The following is a 23,472-nucleotide window of genomic DNA, read 5'->3' as shown; positions in this document are numbered from 1 at the left end:
TTCTAATAATTTTTGGGTGGAGCAGAGAAATATACTTTAACAAGCAATTAATTCTTTTAACAAGCAGGGCAATTCTGATGCTTCTGATGCTGCTGGTTCATGGGCTGCACTTTGAGAAACAGTAACTTAAAATATTTGTAAAACTTGGGCTTTTCTATACTCTCAACTGTGTGAGCACAGATAATATCTTTGTACTTATCTTAGTATATCACCTAACTCTGTTCGTGCACAGTACAATTGTATTGCCTAGAAATGAAATGCAATGAAAGTACTTAGGTAATTTTAAGTTTCCTATTTGATTTTCTTTTTTAATGTACAAGCCGAGATGAGATTTAAATATATTCTTAATGTGTTCATGTTGGTTGAAAACTGAAAGTTTTATTTGTTTGGTATGTTGAGTCAATACTAGAATCATCCATGTGTAATAAAGATCATAAATGTACTCTATAATCTGCTTTTCCAAGTTTTCCTTTTTTAAATTGTAGAATTTTAAAGATATTTGTGATTTTGTAAGTGGCAATGTTTCCAGTTTTAAAATGTCAAAGTTCATTACAATGATTAATCATTAGAAGCTAAATACAAATTATATTTTAAAGTGTATATACTGTCCTCCAGTGATACATCTTCATTATCTGCTCATTGATTCATTAATTACTCAAGTATAACTGAATTATTTTCTTAACAGTATTCAGTTTTTTTAATGGACAGAGATGATGTCTTATACATCATTTGTGTCAGAAAAGAACTTTACTACTTGTTTAAAATTCCATATATTTGGTCTTTCACAGAAGCTTTAAATAAGGGCTTGATGTATTTGTATTTGTTATTAGGAGATGCAAATTCAATGATAAGCTCTTTTATTCACCAATTTAAATATTAATCTTATTTATTATGCTGCTTTATCTGTTCAAGACAGCTATGTCCCAGTTGTTCCACAGATTGAGAACTGGCATCCTGATTATGGCCAAATATACAAATAGCCAGGCTGCTTCTTAAAAATATGTTGAACTGGAAAAAATGTTACTTTTTATTGAATAATCTCTTTTTATATAAGATAATATGACATTTAAAAAATGGGAGAGCTAGTCCTAAAGAGTAGTAAATAATGATTAATTGTTTTCCCTATAGGCATACATAGGATATTTCGTCCCTTTTTTTCCATCTGTTATTAAACTAATAGAATATTATGAAAAAGTTGAAGTTTACCTTGCTAGTTCAACTTCTGTTTCTCTTCTTATGAATTTTGTTGTACACTTTCAGTCCTTGCTCATACTATAGACGCAATTCATAAGTAACTTATTATGTGTGTTTTAAAAAGCATTTGTATTTGAAAACTTTTTACATAAATGATTTTTACCTGTCAGCTCTTGTGAAGCCCTTGCCATCAGACTATTCAACTTACCTGCCTGTCCCTTATGTTGTTAGTCATGTAGTTTCCTCCTCATCAATCTGGCTTTAGTCACTGAAGATTTTACTGTCGGGCCCATTGTCCTTTGATACACATTCACATTGTCATTCTTAGTGATGTCCAGCCAAAATGCACACTGATTCATTCAACAACCTGGCTTCTTTGTTGATCTCTTTCTTTCTAGCTCTCCTGCCCTCCACTCCAACTCAGATACTTGCTTCCAAGAGAATAATTTAGATCTTATCATCATCAATACCTTCACCACCTCCAAAATCTTGATTTAAATCATCCCATTCTCTGACTACATCCATCAGTTTATTTACTCCTGTTCTAACAATTCATCCTCATTTTGACCTTCAATCATTTGACACCATTACTTGGTTGTCCCCTTGTGTTTCTACTTGTCTACTTTTTTTTAACTTAGCCTCCTTGGTTTGTTGTGATATTCACTTCGTTGCATATATCTTCTACTTTCTTGCCCTCTCCGTCTTTACTGGCAGAATCCCAACCCTGGTTCAACCTGCTGTCTTCATCCATTCCTGCTCCCTAAAAAGCAGAACATGCCTGGAGAAAAGCACAGAATTGTAGTTTAAGTTATGGCTGTAAATCTCAGATGGGGTCACACTCTTATAGCTGTAATCCACATATGGATAATAGCCAAAATATGGTACCCAGGAATAAAAGGAGGTTTATTACTGAAAAAAAAAAAAAGTTCATCGGATCTAATAGAGAACATAGTTTCTTTGATGATATTAAAATTCTCAAGCTTTTGCATTTATATATCTTTTCACTTTCAATTTATATTCTCTTCAGGTGGAAGGCCTTGTTAAACTTCTGATTTGGCCACTGCTCTCTTCCTGCTTTTACTTTAAGCTCTTCCACTTGGCTTCTTTCCTAAACTTTGGAGGGTTTGGGTCATTAATCTTGATATCTAAGGACAATAATTTAGCCTCCCTTGTTTTGTAGTTCTCTGAGGAATCTTTTTACTTAGGATTTGGGGTATAGGAAATAGCACTGTTTTAACTAATCATTCTTTAGGCAGTCATTTCTTTGACAGGAACATTAATTTTTAGTTCCTGCCGTATGAGATACTATGCCTTACATGTGAGAATGACTCCTTCAGAAAAGGTCCATTGAATAAAGGCACAGTCTGGATATGGTAGGGAAAAGGTACATTTTCTGGCTTGAGCAGTTGACTGAATTTCTTGTCCAGTTGGGTTTTTTTGTTTGTTTGTTTCAGCCAAACTTGATAATGCAGCAAAGAAATTTGAGTAAAAATTCAGTAAACTCTGGACTTTAAATGGCCAGTGATTATAATGGTTCACATGCATGTCTGTTGCTTTAGGGCAACATGCTGGTTCCCTTGAAAATCAACAGATATTCTTACATATCACCCAAGAAAGACTTTGGACTTCAGAAGAGCCATTGGTAGAAAATCCTTTGCCTCAAATGCAGAAGAGTGTCTTATACATGAATTGGACGGGAAGAAATTGCTATTGGAGACTGCAAACGTATAAAATCAAAGATGGCTCTGGACTTCTAAGCCCTATACTATTAATAGACATTATAGACTTTTTCCTTTTTGTATGATTACAGAAAGAGATGTATAGATGCTGTCTCCCTTTGATAGCACATAATTGTTTCCAGTACACCATACTTCCAGTCACTACCTACTGTCTTTCACGCAGGTTACTTCACTCATATATGTAACCTATCTGGCCACTATAGTAATTTGAAGTAATGATCCTTGCATTTTTGTTTTCCCAGTGGGTGTTATAATGCTTTGTGCATAGAAGGCACTCGGTAATGTAGTGAAAGAAGAGATTCATGGTTAAATAATAAATATTACAGCTAGATTTTGAAATGCCTAGTAACTCTATCATAGTTAATACCTCAAGAAAGTTAAATATTGTTTCTGTGTGTTTTGATAATAATGCACATAATTCAGATGTGTTGTGCTTTTGGAAGTTACAACTGAAATGTGTTGCTTACCTGGATCAGGAATAGCTTTATAATTTTCTGTTCTTAGGTCTCACTAGAATTACAGTCGATGAACTATAATGATGTTTTTTATTATTGAAATGAACCAATAATGTTTGCTTATTTTTTATTCCTGTTTTTTACCAGGTTTCCATTCTTTTATGGTGCATTAAAAAGAATAATTATAAATTGGGTTGACAGATATGAGCTGGTGTCAGGGCACATTCTTTTTTTTTTTAATAGACTTTATATTTTAGAGCAATTTTAGGTTCACAGAAATATTAAGCAAAGGTACAGAAATGTCCCACCTGCATAGCCTCTCCTATTACCAACATCTACCAGAGTGGTACATTTGTTACAATTGATGACCCTACATTGCCACATCATTATCCAAAGCCCATAGTATACATTAGGGTTCACTCTTAATGTTGTACATTCTATGGGTTTGGACAAATGTATAATGACATGTACCCACTATCAGTATCATACAGAGTAGCTTCATTGCCCTAAAAATCCTGTGCACTGCCTATTCATCCCTCCTTCCCCTCTAACGTCTGGCATCCACTGATCATTTTACTGCCTCCATAGTTTTGCCTTTTCTGGACTGTCATGTAGTTGGAACCATACAGTATGTAGCCTTTTAAAATCTTAACTTTTTACACCTAAAACTAACACAACATTGTAAATCAACTGTACTCCAATAAAAATTAAAAACAAAAAACAAATATGTCATATTTTACTTTTCATAAAATACATTTTAGATAATTTGATTAACATTTCCAATTTACCTGAAACTCACAAAATGGCATTGAATATATCACATATGTCCAATTGAAATACCCAAATTACACCAAAAAGCCTCAAACTCCTTAAAAACAATTAAAATAATTAATTAAGCCCTCTGCTGATTTTGTCAAATTTGAGATAACAATTCAGTAAATATATTAAAATATAGCACAGGCTAAAGTTTTCCACAAACTTTTGAATTAAAGAAGGCCTAGATGTTTGAAAAAAACAAACAAACCTTCTTTCACATAGTAATGTGCATGAGTTTTTAACTCCTTTGGGTAAATAACCAAGGACTGCAATTGCTGGATCGTATGGTATGAATATGTTTAGTTTTATAAGAAACAGCCAAATTGTCTTCCGAAGTGGCTGTACCATTTTGCTTTCCCACCAACAATGTATGAAAGTTCCTGTTACTTCACATCCTCACAAGCATTTTGTGTTATCAGTGTTGTGGTTTTTAGCCATTCTAATAGTTATTCAGCAGTATCACATTGATTTAATAAGCATTTCCTTGATGACATATGATAAGGAGTATCTGTTCATATGCTTATTTGCCATCTGTGTATCTTTTCTGGTGAGGTGTCTGTTAAGAGCCTTTGGCACATTTTTAAATTGGATTGTTTATTGTCTTGTTGAGTTTAAGAGCTCTTTGCATATTTTGGCTAAAGTTCATTATCACATATATTTTTTGCAGATATTTTCTCCCAGTCTGTGGCTTGTCTTTTCATTCACTAGACAGTGTCTTTCACAGAGCAGAAATGTTTAATTTTAATGAGGTCTATCTTGACAGTTTTCTTTCATGGATCTTGCCTTTGGTGTTGTATCTAAAAAACCATTGCCAAACCCAAGATCATCAAGATGTTCTCCTGTGTTATCTTCTAGAATTTTTATAGTTTGGGGTTTTACTATGTCTGTGATCCATTTTGAGTTAATTTTCACATGGTTTATATCTAGATTCTTTTTTTTTTTTTTTTTTTTTGCATGTGGATGTCCAGTTGTTCTAATAACATCTGTTGAAAAGACTGCCTTTGCTCCTTTATCAATGATCAGTTGCCTATATATGAGTCTATTTCTAGATTCTCTGTTATGTTCCATTGATCTAATATTTTCCTTTTCTTTTGCCAATATCACACTGTCTTGATTACTGTAGCTTTTTAGGAGGTCTTGAACTCAGGTAGTATCAGCCCTCCAACTTTGTTCTGCTTCATTATTGGGTTGTCTATTCTAGGTGTTTTGCCTCTCGATATAAACTCTACAATCAGTTTGACAATATCCACAAAATAACTTACTGGTATTTTGATTGGGATTGCATTGAATCTGTATATCAAGTTGAGAAGAACTAGTATCTTGACAGTATTGAGGCTTCCTATCCATGAACATAGTCTCTCTCTCGATTTATTTAGTTCTTCTTTGATATCTTTCATCAGAGTTTTGTAGTTTTGCTCACGTAGATCGTTAGATTTATACCTAAGTATATCATTTTAGGGGATGCTAATGTAAATGGTAGTGTGTTTTTAATTTCAAATTTCACTTGTTCATTGCTGGTACACAGGAAAGCAGTCAACTTTATATATTAACCTTGTATCTTGCAACCTTGCTATAATTGCTTATTAGTTCCATGAGTTTTTTTGTCAGTTCTTTCAGATTTTCTACATAGACAATCATGACATCTACAAAGACAGTTTTATTACTTCTTTCTCAATCTACATACCTTTTGTTTCCTTTTCCTATGGTAATGCATTAACTAAGACATCCTTCACTTGCTCCTAATTTTAGTGGTAAAGCTTCAAGCTCCTCACCATTAAGTATTGTTAGCTGTAGGATTTTTGTAGAGTATTCTTGATCAGGTTGACAATACTCCCCACTATTCCTAGTTAACTGAGAGATTTTCTTATAAATTGATATTTTGGATTTTATCAAATGCTTTTTCTTCATCTATTGATATGATTATGTGACTTTTCTTTAACCTGTTGTTGTGATGGATCATATTGTTTTTTGAATGTTGAACCAGCCTTGCATACCTGGGATAAATCCCAGATGCTTGTGGTATATAATTCTTTTTATATATTGTTGGATTTGATTTGCTAATATCTTGTTGAAGCTTTTTCCATTTATGTTCATGAGCGATGTTGTTCTAGAGGGTTTTTTTCTTATGATTTCTTTGTCTGGTTTTGTTAGGATAATGCTGGCCTCATAGAATGAGTTAAGAAGTATTCCCTTGGCTTCTGTCTGCTGGAAGAAGTTATAGAGAATTGGTGTAATTCCTTTCTTAAAAGTTTGGTAGAACTCACCACTGAAGGTTATCATTATTGATTCAATTTCTTTGATAGATATAGGCTTGTTCAGATTGCCTGTTTCTTTTTTGTGAGTTTTGGCAGATTGTGTCTTTCAAGGAATTGGTCCGTTTCATCTAGGTTATCAAATCTGCGGGCATAGAGTTCTTCATAGTACTTACTATTCTTTTAATTGCCATGGAAGCTGTAGTGATGTGCCCTCTTTCATTTCTGTCTTCTCTCTTTTTTTCTTAGTTAGCCTGGCTGGAGGCTTATTGATTTTATTGATCTTTTCAAAGAACCAACTTTTGGTTTTATTGATTTTTTTAATCTGTTGATTTCCTGTTTTATTTATTTATTTTTAATTTATTTATTTTATTTATTTATTTTTGGCTGCGTCGGGTCTTCCTTGCTGCACGCAGGCTTTCTCTAGTTGCAGCGAGCAGGGGCTACTCTTTGTTGCAGTGTGTGAGCTTCTCATTGCGGTGGCTTCTCGTTGCAGAGCTCGGGATCTAAGCACGTGGGCTTCAGTAGTTGTGGCACGCAGGCTCTAGAGCCCAGGCTCAGTAGTTGTGGTGCACAGGCTTCGTTGCTCCACGGCATGTGGGATCTTCCTGGTCCAGGGCTCAAACCCATGTCCCCTGCATTGGCAGGTGGATTCTTAACCACTGCGCCACCAGGGAAGCCCAGATTTCCTGTTTTTAATTTCATTGATTTCTGCTCTAATTTTTTATTATTTTTTTCCTTCTGCTTACTTTGAATTTAATTTACTCTTCTCTTTCTAGTTTTATCAGGTGTAAGCTAAGGTGATTCATTTTAGATCTTTCTTTTTTTTTTCTAATATATGCATTCAATACTATAAATTTCCCTCTAAGCACTGCTTTTGCTGTATCCCACAGATTTTGATAAGTTGTGTTTTCATTTTCATTTAGTTCAAAACATTTTTTTAATTTCTCCGGAGATTCTTCTTTGACCTAAGCGTTATTTAGGAGTGTGTTTGTGTTATTTAATCACCATGTATTGGGGGATTTTTAGCTATCATATTGTTATTGATTTCTAGTTTAATTTCACTGTGGTCTGAGAATGGACATTGTATGATTTCTATGTTTTTTTAATTTGTTAAGGTTTAATTTGTTAAGTGCTATGTTTCATAGCCCAGAACATGGTCTATCTTGGTGAATGTTATGTGGGAGCTTAAGAAAAATATGTGTTCTGCTGTTGTTGGATGAAGTAGTCTATAGGTGTCCATCATATCCAATTGATTAGTGATGTTACTGAGTTCAGCTATATCCTTCCTGATTTTCTGCCTGCTATATTTGTTCATTTCTGATAAAGAGGTGTGGATTAATCTATTTCTCCTTTCAGTTCTGTCTGTTTCGGCCTCACATAGTTTGACACTTTGTTGTTAGGTGTTAAAGATTATTATGTCTTCTTGGAGAATTGATCACTTTATCATTAAGAAATGCCTTTCTTTAACCCAGATAATTTTCCTTACTTTGAAGTCTTCTCTGTCTGAAATTAATATAGCTACTCCTGCTTTCTTTTGATTAGTGTTAGCATGGTATATCTTTCTCCATCCTTTTACTTTTAATATATAGACCTTTATATTTAAATTGGCTTTCTTGTAGACAGTATATCTTGGGTCTTGGTTTCTTGACCCACTCTGACAGTATCTGTCTTTGAATTGGTGCATTTAGGGCATTGATGTTCTAAGTGATTATTGATATAGTTGGATTAATGTCTATGATATTTGCTACTCTTTTCTGTTTGTTGCCCTGTTCTTTGCTCCTGTATTTGTCATCCATTTTTTTCCTGCCTTTTATGGCTTTAATTAAGCATTTGGCGTGATTCTATTTTCTCTCCTTTCTAAGTGTATTAGTTACATTCTCTTTTACTTTTTTTTAGTGGTTGCCCTAGAGTTTGCAATATACATGTATAGTAATCTAATTCCACTTTGAGGTAACACTGTACAGCTTTACGGGTAGTGTGAGTTCCTTATAATAACAAAATAATCCTAATTCCTCCCTCCCATCCCTTGTATCATTGCTGGCATTCATTTCATTTATACATAAACATATATACAGACATAGTCGAATACAGTATTGCTATTGTTTTGAACAAAGTGTTATTTGTTAGATCAATCAGTAATAAGAAAAATGAGTTTTATTTTACCTTTGCTTATTCCTTCATCAGTTCTCTTCCTTTCTTTCTGTGTAACTGAGTTTCTGACCTACTAACTTCCCTTCTCTCTAAAGAACTTCTTTTAACATTTCAAAAGGCAGATCTACTAGCAATAAATATTCCCTCAATTTTTGTTTGTTTAAGGAAGTCTTTATTCTTCACTTTTGAAGGATAATTTCACAGGTGGGTTTTTTCTCTTAACACTCCACTGTCTTGCTTGAATGGTTTCTGAGGAGAAGTCATATGTAATTCTTACCTTGCACCTCTATCAGTAAGGTGAGGTTTTTTTCCCATGACTTTTTTTAGGGCTTTTCTTCCTTTTTTTTTTCCTGTAGTTTGAAAAAGATATGCCTAGGTGTAACTTTTCTTTGCATTTAACCTGCTTAGTGTTCTCTGAGCTTCCTAGATCTATGGTTTGGTGTCTGACATTAATTGGAGGAAATTCTCATCATTATTGTTTCAGAGATTTCTTCTATTCCTTTCTCTCCTTTTTCTCCTTTTGGTATTACCATTACATATATGTTACACCTTTTGTAGTTCTACCACTGTTCTTGGATATTCTGTTCTGGTTTTTTTCCCCCCAGCCATTTTTTCTCTTTGCTTTTCAGTTTTAGAGGTTGCCATTGAGATATCCTCAAGCTCAGATTCTTTCCTCAACCATGTCCAGACTACTAGTAGCTCATCAAAGACATTCTTCATTTCTGTTACAGAATTTTTGATCTCTAGTATTTTTTTTTGTTTGTTTCTTTCTTAGAGTTTTCATCTCTCCACTTGTATTGCCCATCTGTTCTTGCATACTGTGTTCTTTATCCATTAGAGCCATTAGCACATTAATCATTATTGTTTCAAATTCCTGGTCTGATAATTCCAACATCACTGCCATATATGAGTCTGGCTCTTATGCTTGCTCTGTCTCTTCAAACTGTGTTTTTGCCTTTTGTATGTCTTGTAATTTTTTCTTGATAGCCAGGCATGATGTACTGGATAAAAGGAACTGCTGTAAATAGGCCTTTAGTAATATGGTGATAAGGTGTTGGAGTGGAAAAGTGTTGAATAGGCCTGTGATTAAGTCTCAATCTCTTAGTGACCTTGTGCCTCTGCAGTGCTCTTCACAGTGCTTCTCAGTATTCTCCCCTGTTCTGCTCCCTTAGGACAGGATGGCTAGAATTGGCTAGATTTGGTTATTTCCCTAACCCCAGCAGGTGAGGCTCTGGTTAAATAGTTTCTTCTGAGGACAGACTGTTAAGAAGAACAAGATGCTCTTAATATATTTCAAAATGGTTCCTTTTCCCCTCCTCCTGCCAGAAGCATGACAGAATTTTTCTCCAGTATTCACTGTGAGAACCTGTAGAGTTCTAGGAGGTAAAACTCACAAAAATGTGGGGTCCCTGATGATGGGGTCCCCCTGGAGTTTTTGACTCCCAAAGTCATCCACACTGAGCCCCCAACAATTTGTTAATTACAGTTCAGGTTACTCTACCCCAGCACTTGTTACCACAGAGATTTCTGCTCTAGTAAGTTATGATTTTCTGTATTCACCTATCAGTCTCCGTAATTTGGGGGACAGTGTTTTGCCCTATGACCTCTATTTTAAGCATCTAAGAAGGGTTGTTGATTTTTCAGTTTGTTCACCTTTTTAGTTGTTGTTAGGACAGAGTAATGACTCAAAGCTTCTTATATGCCAAGCTGGAAACCAGAAGTCCCTCAATTTATTCTAAAACTTTGTCAAGCATAGTCTTTTTGCACCTATTTTTAAGCTTTTGGTTTTCGTTATTCACAATCAGATTTTGAGTATACAGTTGATCATTGAACAACATGGGTTTGAACTATGTGGGTCCACTTATACGTGGATTTTTTTCAGCACGTACTAAAGATCTGCAGTTAGCCGAATCTGTGGATGCAGAACCATGGATATGGAGGCCCAACTATAAAGTTATATGTGCATTTTCAATTTTTTGGAGGGTCGGTGCTTCTAACCCCCATGTTGTTCAGGGGTCAGCCATATATACTTTCTAAAAACATTAATCTGCAAAATAACTTCTTAGAAAAATAAAGTTATTGTACTTAAGACTGATTTGGTTCAGTCTTTCCTATGACAGTCTTTTGAATAATCTTTCCTGGATTTCATTGTGCAAATCAGGTACTGTAACTCCAGTTACTGTAAAACTAAACTCCTTTTTAGTTCTGTTTTCTCAGAGAAACCAAATGGAATAAGTTTGCTTTACTGATCTGAATTTCTAAACTAGTTTTTACCTGGAAACTTGAGCTTCTCTAATTTTTTTACCTAATAAATAAATTTTCTCTACCAAATTCTATTATATAAATGAGCGAATATGAATTATACATTAATTAACTTTGAAACTGATAATCCACAAATGTGGTACTGAATGGTATGTTTCCTTTTTCAAGTGTTTTTTTACTTACTTTATTTTGAAGCTTCTTCTCAGCCTGTTGATAACCATGTTAGCACATCTTCCTACTTGGGCCAGACACCAGCATCACCAGCCAGATATTCACCTGTTTCGAAAGCAGTGCTTGGAGATGATGAAATTACAAGGTAACGAACTGAATAGTCATCCTTCTTACATAAAGCCAACTATTAGATGGAGTTATAATTAGCCAACTAAGATAATCACAATTTTCAGGACTAATTTTATTAACAGATAATGAACTTAAACCTTATTTATTTTTATTGGAGGGTTCATTGAAGGGCCATAAGTGTAAAAATATATTACAAATAAATCACTGCTTTTTTTAAATGTTGCTATTTATTCTGACACCTAAAATTTACTTCCATCTAACATTACTAACGTTACTCACTAACAGTTTTTTTAGATTAACTGTCTTTTTATTCCCCAAAAAACTCTCATCTAAGTGGGAAAAAAAGTGAAAAAATATTTTAGATCTTTTTCACATTATTTAACATAGTAATATGATATTATGTTTGAACAGTTTGCTTTATAGCTTTTGTAGAAGTAAATTTTGTAGAAGTATTTCATATTATAGCATTTAATGTTAAATGTATGCCAATTCATGTCATTTTATGTTTTTATTAATTGTATTATTGTTAGCATTATTATTTTTGAACCTTTATAATCATAATTATTCTTTGTTTGTCAGACTCCTGACTCTAAGCAGTGATCTCTTAAATGTCAGATAGGGGTGTTTGTCTTTATCCTCTTCTTCAGGAGTTAGCAATATTGAGAACTTAATAGGTGCTCAGTAATTGTTTTAGGATGAAAATTACCGGAAAGAATAGTGTTTGTGATTATATGTTTGTGGTGTGAATTTTCAAGGCTGTTAATCTTTAGGCTGTGCTAGTATACTGACCTATCATGGTCGTTTTATTGTTGCTGTTATTTTCTAATACTGCTTATTTATAGAAGTAAAGAGGAAGTAGTTAATGGCTTATCTAGTCTTTAATCAGCATATTTTTCAAATTAAAAATATGTCATATTAGCATCTTGATTGCTATTCCCCATCTTTTTTCGCTACATATATCTCTTGTCTAGAGTATTTGTTGGACTCTGTAGTATTACACAACAGCCCTACCTGTTTTCTGTATTCTTCTATAAAAATCAGGCAGTTGATTATTGAATATGTCTTCCTAAATGGTGAGTGTTTTATCACTCCCTTTTGATCATTATACTCCTTTGCCCAGATAATGAAGTACAGATATCTTTACTTCATATTAGAAGTTCTCCACAATTTAACCCTAAACAATTTTTCAGAGATTATATCACATTACCAATAAAAAGAGAAAATAAAAGAAATCCCAACATACAGTTAATAATTCTAAAGTTCATTTTTTAACAGCTTTATTGAGATATGATTTACAAACCATACAGTTTACCATTTAAAATGTACAACACAGTAATTTTTAGTATATTACATTATAAATTTTTTAAATTGTGGTAAAATATATATAACATAAAATTTGCTATTGTAACCATTTTCAAATTGCGATTCAGTGGCATTAATTGCATTCATGATGTTTATGACCAACACCACTATCTTTTTCCAAACCCTGTTCAGGACTTCTCTGGTGATCCAGTGATTAAGACTCCATGCTTCCCAGTTGCACAGCACAGGGAGATCAGCTAGGTGCTTTGTGACCACCTGGGAGGGTGGGAGGGAGACGCAAGAGGGAGGAGATATGGGAATATATGTATATGTATAGCTGATTCACTTTGTTATAAAGCAGAAACTAACACACCATTATAAAGCAATTATACTCCAATAAAGATGTTTAAAAAAAAAAAAAAAAGACTCCACGCTTCCAATGCAGGGGGCGAGGGTTTGATCCCTGATTAGGGAACTAAGATCCCACATATCGCATGGCGCAGCAAAAAAAAAGAAAAGAAACCCTTTTCATCACCTCAGACAAACTCTATAACCGTTATGCAGTAATTCCACATTTCCCTGTTCTCCCAGCTCCTGGTAACTTCTTTTTTTTTTTTTTTTTTTTAAATGAAAGCTTCTTTCTTTCTTTCTTTCTTTCTGGCTGTGTTGGGTCTTCGTTCCTATGCGAGGGCTTTCTCTAGTTGTGGCAAGCGGGGGCCACTCTTCATCGCGGTGCGCGGGCCTCTCACTGTCGTGGCCTCTCTTGTTGCGGAGCACAAGCTCCAGACGCGCCGGCTCAGTAGTTGGGGCTCACGGGCCTAGTTGCTCTGCGGCATGTGGGATCTTCCCAGACCAGGGCTTGAACTCGTGTCGCCTGCATTGGCAGGCAGATTCTCAACCGCTGCGCCACCAGGGAAGCCCTCCTGGTAACTTCTAATCTACATTTTGTCTCTCTGAATTTGCATATTCTAAATTGTTCATGTAGTGGAATCTTATAATAACCTTTTGTATCTGGCTTCTTTCACTTAGCATAATGATGTTTTCAAGATTCATACATGTTGTAGCATGTATCATAACTTCATTTCTGGTTATGGCTGAATAACATTTCATTATATGTATGTACCACATTTTGTTTATCCATTCATCTGTTGATGAACACTTGGGTTGTTTCCACCTTTCGGGTATTGTGAATAATGCTGGGATAAACACTGGCATGCACATAGCTGCTTGCATACCTGCTTTTAGTTCCTTTAGATACATACCTAGAAGTGGAATTACTGGGTCATATGGTAACTATGTTTAGGTTCATGAGGAACCACCTAACTGTTTTCTGTAGCAGCCACCCCATTTTACATTCCCACCATCAATATATGAGGATTCCAGTTTCTCCACATCTTCAGCAACATTTGTTTTTTCTCTTTTGTTTTGTTTTATAGCCATTGTTGTAGATGAGACATATCTCATTGTGATGTTGATGCATTTCCCTAGTGCCTAATGATGTTGAGCATCTCTTCAAGTGCTTATGTTATTTGAAAAATCAATTAATTTTCCTCTGGAAATACTATTGGATTTCAGCAGGGTATTTTTTAATTATTATTTGCTAATGCAAAATTATAATTCATACATATGTTTTCATGTGTTATAGGAACCCTAAACCATGAGTACACAATCTAACAAGGAAATAAGACCAGTATAGTGAAACCTGTCTTGTGCCCCTGATCCTACCCTGCTTCTCCTACATTGCCCCACCAAGTTAACTCCTTTCCTGAATTTTGGATTTATTATTCCCTTTTTTCTTTCATATAGGTGTTTATGTATATATTTCCTAAACAACATATTGTTGAATTTTGCTATTTTTGACACGAAAATATTCAGTATAATTTTGTTAATCCTGTAAGTGAACTGACAAAGCTGATTAACGATGAATACCTATGTATGACTAGAAAACACCGCTTTAAGTTTTGAGCAGACAAATATTTAAGATTAATTCCACATTATATGGAAGGATCCCTAAAATTCAGTTTTTAGAAATATTTACTTCTGTTAAGCCGTTTGTTACCAAAAGCTTTCTGCAGTGTTTTAGAAAAAGCAGATTAAATTTTTTAAATATTTACCAAATATGATACATTCTAATCTCAAATGATATTCTGTGATTCATCATATCTAAAACAGTCAGCTCTTGGAATTTTCATGGTCTTACCGGAAGATGTAAATGGTTTTCACACAGTTATGTATAAGTGGCAGCAAATGTGAAACGTTATTAGTGGTAAGATGTATTCTGATTTCAGAGATTTTAAATTGGGAGTTGGAGGGAACAAAAGAGATGCATCTTAGAATGGGTGAAAAGCAGAGATAGGTAGATGAATTGGAGGGATGTGACTTAAGAAATAAAGATATTTAATTACTTTATATAGAAAGTTTAGAGATGGGCAATTTTAACATTTGTGTAGCAAAACTAGGTCCATGGTATCTCTGGGATTCTGCTGGTTATCTTCATGATTGTAATATATCCAAACCAGTAACAGGATTTTATAGTTCATTCTTTTGTGTGGGAGTGATTTGGAATAAGGAGGGGAACAAATACGCTTTGTATGGGGACAGAATGTGCTTTGTCCTTGTTAGAGTCTTTCTTTGGGAAGTGACAGTAAAATTTCCTGTTATTTCTTAGAGGCCAGAATAGGGTCATAGTCTCACCTTAGCAAACGGGAGTGAAATTGGAGTGACTGGCATAGGTTATTCATGATTCATCCGTTTGAGAGTAGAAAGGGGGCCTGCCTACCTTCTCTAAGACAAAGGGATATCTGCCTTTTACAACATGTAAGAAGTAGAGACAGTGACTGCTTCTTAGGCAGTAAAGTGTGTGCAACATCAGCTTTTCATGAGTATTATTTTTTGAGTAGGCTCTTTATATCATTATTTTTTAATTTCCACATTGTTTTCTCCTTTTTATTTAGTTTTATTTTTGTTTGTTAACAAGGATTTTTAGCTTCTATATAAAATTAGGATTTTTCCTTTTAATTTCTAGGCTTAGAAAGAATCTCTTTACCCCAGAGTTTAGAAAACTTAAATTTCATCTGACTTTTTTTATAATATGGAAATATGATTTATCAGTAGGGAATTCTCATTGATAGAAAGTCAAGTTCTCTATATGTTTTAAGGTATTCAATATTTTTTTAATTTTCAGGGAACCTAGAAAGGTTGTTCTTCATCGTGGTTCAACAGGCCTTGGTTTCAACATTGTAGGAGGTGAAGATGGAGAAGGAATATTTATTTCCTTTATTTTGGCTGGCGGACCTGCTGATCTTAGTGGAGAGCTCAGGAAAGGAGATCGTATTATATCGGTAGGATATGTTAATCAAAATAATGTTTTTATTATTTTAACTATGACCTGTTAATTATTAAACATTTTGTTTTTTATATTCTAAAGTTATGGGAGATATTTTGGCTATCTTCTTCTAACATTTTACAACTTAGTTGTAGAATTACAGTGTTGACCGGGAACATGTTCTGTATGATAGATTTTCTTTTGGTATTTGACTTACTTATAAGAGGTCAGTCTTTATGAATGTGCTTGAAGAAAGTATGTATTCTCTATTTGTTGACTGCAAGGTTTTCTGTATGTCTGTTAACTCATCCTTGTTACTTGCATAGTTCATATCTTCTTTATACTTCAATCTGTTATCGCCTTATCTGTTATTAAAGGAGACTTTTTAAGTTTATCTGAATGGTGGGTTTAACAGTTTGTCCTGGCAGCAATTTTTTTCCTTATATCTTTGAAACTATGTTACTAGGTGCATCTAAGTTTAGAATCAGCATTCCTTCCTGGTGAGTTGAAATTTTTTACCATTAGGTAATGATCCTCTTTACTTGTAATAATGGTTTTTACCCTAGAAGCTATAATGCCTGATATTACTGTGGCTATGCTGACTTTTTTGCTTGATATTTGCCTCATCTTTTCTCCATTTTTCACTTTCAGTTTGTGTCTGTGCTTATGTGGCTATTACCCATACAATTTTAGACTTTATCAGTTATTCAGCTGTTCTCCTGAATGACTCAGATTTTGAGAAACCTTAATTATAATGGGGCTGTTTCTAGTATTTTACTTCTGTTTCATTTTTATACCCCTCAAACTTAGTCATTTTTCTTTTTGTTTTTTAACAGCTAATCCAAGTGTTCTACAATTTTTTGTTCATCATCCTTTCTTGTATCTCACTTCTTTCTTATGTGTTTCTCAGCAAGTCACTAACAGCGTTGGGACTGGATTCGCAGTATAGGACTATCTTGATCATTGTAGAAAATTTAGCTTTTCTAGCTCCCATCCTCATGCTAGTAGAAGTCCTTAGTTATTTCAGAAAGCAAAAATGTCCCTCAAATATCCAAATGCACCTTAGTGGGAGCTCTTAGATTGTTCTTTCAGCAGTGATTTCTTGTTGGTAAATACTCTTAGCATTTACCTGGAACTGTTTTTAATTTACCCTCACTTATAAATTTAGTGTAGAACTCTATGTTGACAAGTGTTGTCTCTCAATACTATGAACATATTACTTTATACTCTCTGTCTTCTTTTGTTGCTGTTTAACAAAAAAGATTACTCTTTGTTGTTTGTAGGTGATTTCTTTTTTTCACTGATTGCTCTTAAGTCTCTTAGTCTTTGGTACACTGCAGTTTTACTAAAATATGTCTGTGTCTAGCATTTTATTTATTCTATCTGGAATTCGTTATGCTTGCTGAATCAGAGGAGTCCTGTCTCATCAATTCTGGAATCTTAGCCATTATCTTTTTAAATTTTGCCTTTCCCACATTGTGTGTTTCTATCCTTCTTGAACTCCTATGAGAGGACATTACCATTCTGTTCTCCATGTCTTTTAATCCCAATTTCATATTTATCAACAATATCTCCTTGTACTTAATTTCAGTCAGATCTGTTTTCTATCTCATAAATTTTCTTCATCTGTGTCTAATCTGCTCTTTAGGCTAAAACTAACTTTTTCATTTCAAAGTACCATTTTCTTTCTAGAAGTTCTTTCTAATTCTTTTTCAAATCTTCCTTGATGGTTTTGGGGGAGTCTTGATTAAAGTTTCTTATGTTCTTTTAGGTTTTTCTTTTAAACCTATTTATCTTATACAGGCATACCTCGAAGACATTGCAGGTTCAGTTCAAGACCACCACCAAAAAGCAGATATTACAATAAAGCAAGTCAAACAAATATTTTGGTTTCCCAGTACACGTAAAACTTATAATTATACTATATTGTAGTCTATTAGATTAACATTATATCTTAAAAAACAATGTCCATACCTTAATTTAAAAAAATACTTTATTGGTAAAAAATGCTAACCATCATCTGAGTCTACAGAAAGTCATAATCTTTTTGCTGGTGGAGAGTTTGAAATATTGCAAGAATTATTAAAATGTGACAGAGACATGAAGTGAGCAAATGCTGTTGGAAAAATTGTACCAATAGACTTGCTCAAAGCAGGGTTGCCACAAACCTTCAATTTGTAAAAAATGCAATACCTGCGAAGTACAATAACGTGAAGCACAGTAAAATGAGATAAGCCTGTATTCTATAAATCATAGTTCTGTTTTCTGAAGTTTGTAGGTATCTAATACATGTTACTTTATGGTGACTTACAGTACATTGTTTTCCTATGTTCTAAATTTTTCATTGTGAACTTAATGTCAGTAGTACTTTATGTACTTCACATGTGGGTATTCAGTGCTGCCTGAATTGGGGAATGGTATTCTTTGAAAAATATCTTAAGTTGATTGTGGTAGACTTGGGGGCATCATTCTTATCACCATTTTTCCATTGAGAAAACTGAAGTTTAGAGGTTGATTTGCTCATAGTAGCTAATAAAACCTAGTAAGTGGTATAGCCAGGATTTACCTTAACCACTGTATTATGCTACGTCGTTTTGTTTTTAATTAAAAATTTAAGTGACACTTTCTGAAATTTTAGGATCTGAGATATAGGGATAAAACCTATATCCTGGGTCAGCAATGCTATTCAGTATTGATAACTATTTTAAATCATTTTTTTCAATATAAATTAAAGAAAATCAGAAAGTACTCTTCAAACTGAAGATATATGTGGCTGGAACATGATAGGAAAAGCATTCCAAAAATTGGATCTTTTATTGCAGTTTTCAGATTGCAGTCCCTCTTGCCACCTGATCCTTCCCTGCACATACTTAGGCATATCATCATATTCCTGCAGCCTATCTTTTTGAGGATCCTTTATAATTCAAGATAGACTGAGTCCAAGACAGAAAGAAGGTGGCTAATCATTTACAAAAGAAGTAGAGCTCTTTCTGGTTTTAGCTGTTCTGAGATATTGGTATAACTAACTGATATTTGAAAGAAAATCTTGGGAGTTTGAGTCTTCAAATAGGCTATGGTACTTTGTTAAGGATTATAGTCCTACAATTTTAGAAAATAAAGGAAATTAATAATATGCAAGTAAATGGAAATCGTACCCATATACTTTAGGCTACAGCAACTAAAATAGCATAGTACTACCCCAAAATAGTGATTATTGAACAGATTTGTAAAGCAGAAATACACCTTAGTTACAGTGTCAGAATGTTGAGGGCCTTAAGAGACCATCACTCTTACCATAACAACCAAAACCATCTGGATAAGTTTAGAAAAACTAAACTCATCAGAGAACTGAGGATTCAAAGTGACATAAGTAGAGTAACTTCCAGATAGTAACTAGCCCTACATAGAAGAGAAGACACCCATGGCAGCTGCTCCTTGGAAGAGTGGTGGGAGAAAGAGAAGGGTTAGACGGGGATAGCGAGGAACCAGCCAAACTTTACCCCAACATGTAATGGCCTCAGCGGACTGGTGAAACTGATAAAAAATTCTGGGAAGCCGCAGAGCAAGTCTGTACCTACCTGCCAACTCCTTTCCATGGGTCTTCACCGAGACCTCAGAGCTTATAAACCAAAGGTTGTGAAACAATAGGGAATTAAGAAAAAATTATTACTGAGTCATACAGAGCATCCCAAAATACAAGGCACCTGCCAGTAAATAGGGGACCTTGAGCAGAAGATCTGTGAAAACTAATGTCAGGAACTCTGTACTTTGAGCTGCTCAGGGATGAGAGTGGGGCAAGAAAGCTGAGAAAAAGCCCTCTGAGGCAGTGTGGACAGAGATACCTCCAAGAAACAGCAAGCCTGGGACAGGTCTAGAGAGCAAAGAAAACTTACCAGCAACCTCAGAAGCTGGCAGCAGGGTTATAAAGGTGTATGTTTGTGTGTGTGTGTGTGTGTGTGTGTGTGTGTGTGTGTGTGTATGTGTGTAATGAGATGAGATCTTTACACCAGTAAAGGGAATTTTACCAGTGCTCATAGCCTAAGCGCCTCAGAAAGAAAAGTCTTAATTCTGCTCTCAAAACATTTGAAACTAAACTTAAAGCTACAACAAAATCCAGTAGCAGCTCAACTATAGATCATATAGATACAGCTGCCCCACTCTAGTGGCCTGGCACAAGGGTTATTCCCAATTCTGGAATTAAATATTATTTATTTTTTATTTCAACCTCTACTGTTATTTTATCCATAGTGTCTACTTTATAATTAAAAACTACAAAACATGCAAAAAAGAAAGAAAAGCTGGTTGTCAAGACAGAAAACAGTCAATATAAGTAACTTGAGAAAAAGCTCAGATGTTGGATTTATCAAACAAGTATTTTAAAATAAGATAAAATGATGATGATAAAAATACTAAAGGATATAGGAGTAAAGGTAGACAATATGGATGATAAGATGGGAGAATTTCAGCAAAGATATAGAACATATGAAAAATGAGTCACATGGAATTGCTAGAAATTTTTCTTTTAACTATCACAAGTGAAAATTTTGTCTGAAAGGCATAACAGCACACTGGAATCTGAAGAGGGAAGAATCAGTGAACTTGAACATAGGTCAAAGAAAGTTTCCAAACTGAAACGTAAATCAGGAGGGGTGGGGGGAAAAATCAGGGAAAAAAAAGTAGACCAGAGCATCCAAGGTCTATGGAAATAAAGAGGAGATGTCAGACAATAAAGAGGAGACAGAATCTTTGAAGACATAATGACAAAGAACTTTCAAAAACTGATGAAAGATATCAACCCACAGATCTGTGAAGCACAGCAAAGCTGAGGCAGAATACTTGCAAAGGAAACCAGACCTAGATACATTGTAAAATGCTAGAAAGCTATGCTAAAGAGCACATGTTAAAAGTAAACATAGAAACACGTTACATATATAGGAACAGTACAAATGACAGCTGGATTCTCACTGGAAATATTACAGGACATAAAGGAATGGAACAGTATCTTTAAAGTGGTGAAAGAAAAAACCTTCAACCTAGAATCCTATATCTCCTGAAATTAGTCATCAGAAATGAAGTTGAAATAAAGACATTTTCAAACAGACAGTATCTTAGAGAATTTGTTCTTGACAGACCTACAAGGAATACTAGAAGAAATTGTTCTGGTTAAAGAGAAATTATATCAGATGGAACCTAAATCTGCAGACAGGAAATAAGAATAACAGAAGGGGTAAATACCTGGATAAGTATAAAAGGTACATTTTTAGAAAATAATTTTACATGTTTCGTTATAAGATGATTGTCTCTTTAAAACAAAATAACTGCATCGTATTGTGTGAGTTATGGCATATGTAGAAGTAAGATATAAGGCCACCAAAGCACAAATAGAAAGGGGGAGGATGGTTCTTATACAGTTTGAGAAGTGGTATAAAATTAATTGGAAGTAGCCTGTGATAATTTATACTTGCATGTTATAATCTCTAGAGGAAACACTAAAAATACTCCAAAAGGGTATGGTTTTTGTAAGTCAATACAGGAAATAAAATGAAATATGAAAAAATACATGCTTCTTCCAAACAAAGGTAGGAAAGGAAGAAAAGACAAGGTAGAAAAAAGCAGTGCCAAGGTGTGAGGTTAAAATGCAACTATATTAATATCTACATTATAGTTAGCACTTTAATTAAGATGCAGAAATTGTCAGCTTGGTTCAAAAAAAACAAGACCCAAATATAGACCCTTTATCAGAAATTCACTTTAAATATAAAGATGCGTATGTTGTAAGTAAAAGAGTAGAAGAAATTATGCTATATAAACAACATATGAAAGATGGTGTGACTATATTCATATGAGACAAAATAGGCTTCAAGGCAAATGGTGTTATTACTGAGAGATTTTATAATAATGAAAGCATCATTTCTTCAAGAAGACATAACAGCCCTCATTGTGCATGTACCTAGTAATCATTTCAAAGCACATAAAGCAAAAATTCCCAGAACTAAAGGGAGAAATGGACAAATCTACAGAGTTGGGGATTTAAACACCGTCTTCTATAACTGGTAGAATAAGTAGAGAAAAGAAGAAAATAGCTTTAGCCTTACCACTCATCATCTATAAAAATTAACTTGAAATGCATTGTAGAACTAAACTTCCAGGAAAAAACATACAAGAAAATCTTAGTGAACTTGGATTAGTCAAAGATTTCTTAAGTGGTACCAAGGGACCAAGTCAGTCCAGTGGTGAAAGGGAAGTCTTTTTAATAAATGATGCTGAAACAGCTGGATATCTTTATGGAAAAATACAAATTTCAACTCAGTCTTGCTCCAGATATAAAAATTAACTCTAGATGATTATAAATCTTATAAATCTAAATGTGAAGCCCAGAACCATAATCCTCCTGGAAGAAAACATAGAAGGATATCTTTGCAACCCTGAGGTAGATGACAATTTCTTGGACAAGATATGTTAAACACTAACCATAAAAAAATGTGCCATTAGGAAACCAAATAGGCAAGCTATGCAATGGGAAAAAATATTCTCAGTACATATATCTCACAAAAAACTTATATCCAGAATATATAAACATCTCCCATGAAGCAGCAGTGAAAGATGAGTAACTCAATTTTAAAATGAGGGGAGATTTCCCTGGTGGTGCAGTGGTTAACAGTCCACTTGCCAATGCCGGGGACACGGGTTCGAGCCCTGGTCCGGGAAGATCCCACATGCCGAGGAGCAACTAAGCCCATGTGCCACAACTACTGAGCCTGTGCTCTAGAGCCCACAAGCCACAACTACTGAGCCCGCGTGCCACAACTACTGAACCCCGCACCCTAGAGCCCATGCTCCACAGCAAGAGAAGCCACCTCAATGAGAAGCCTGTGCACCACAACAAAGAGTAGCCCCCGCTCGCTGCAGCTAGAGAAAGCCCGTGCGCAGCAATGAAGACCCAATGCAGCCATAAATAAACAAATAAATAAATTTATAAAAATGAGGGGAATTTCCTTGTGGCGCACTGGTTAAGAATCCACCTGCCAATGCAGGGGACACGGGTTCAATCCCTGGTCCGGGAAGATCCCACATGCCGCAAAGCAACTAAGCCCATGCACCACAACTACTGATCCTGTGCTCTGTAGCCTGCGAGCCACAACTACTGAGCCTGTGCGCCACAACTGCTGAAGCCCACGTGCCCTAGAGCCCACACACCACAACTATGAAGCCCGTGCCCTCTAGGGCCCGCGTGTCACAACTACTGAGCCCGTGTGCTGCAACTGCTGAAGCCCACGCAGCTGGAGCCTGTGCTCTGCAACAAGAGAAGCCATCGCAATAAGAAGACCGCGCACCGCAACAAAGAGTAACCCCTACTCGCTGCAACTAGAGAAAGCCCGCATGCAGCAATGAAGACCCAATGCAGCCAAAATAATAATACTAATAAATAAATAAATGAGCAAAAGACTTAAACAGATATTTCACAAAACAAGGTGTATCAGTGGCTTATAAACACATGAAAATTTACTTAACATTAGGCATTAGGGCAATGCAAAGAACACAATGAATAAACAAAACAGGGTTAGAGGAATTTTGGTGGGAGCAATGTCACTTTTTTACATCTTGATTGTGGCAGTGGCTCTACAGCATAGACAGTTGTCAACACTCTTATCTGTAAACTAACAACGATTACT

The 23,472-nt window shown here is 34.9% G+C and overlaps 1 protein-coding gene across 15 annotated transcripts in view; it reads left to right on the top strand.

Moving 5' to 3' along the window:
• DLG1 (discs large MAGUK scaffold protein 1) overlaps positions 1 to 23,472 on the top strand; it is a 287,739-nt gene that overhangs the window by 176,088 nt on the left and 88,179 nt on the right. For all 15 annotated transcript variants that reach the window (XM_082393175.1, XM_082393174.1, XM_082393172.1 and 12 more), the window contains 2 exons: positions 11,068 to 11,188; positions 15,659 to 15,815. In XM_082393175.1, coding sequence (XP_082249301.1) covers positions 11,068 to 11,188; positions 15,659 to 15,815 — 278 coding nt within the window. The remainder of the gene's footprint in view (positions 1 to 11,067; positions 11,189 to 15,658; positions 15,816 to 23,472) is intronic.

This window comes from Balaenoptera borealis, assembly GCF_965194805.1.
Source record: "Balaenoptera borealis genome assembly, chromosome: 5".
Lineage (NCBI taxonomy): Eukaryota > Metazoa > Chordata > Mammalia > Artiodactyla > Balaenopteridae > Balaenoptera > Balaenoptera borealis.
The sequence above is the reverse complement of the archived record's forward strand: the minus strand, read 5'-3'. Positions and strand labels throughout refer to the sequence as shown.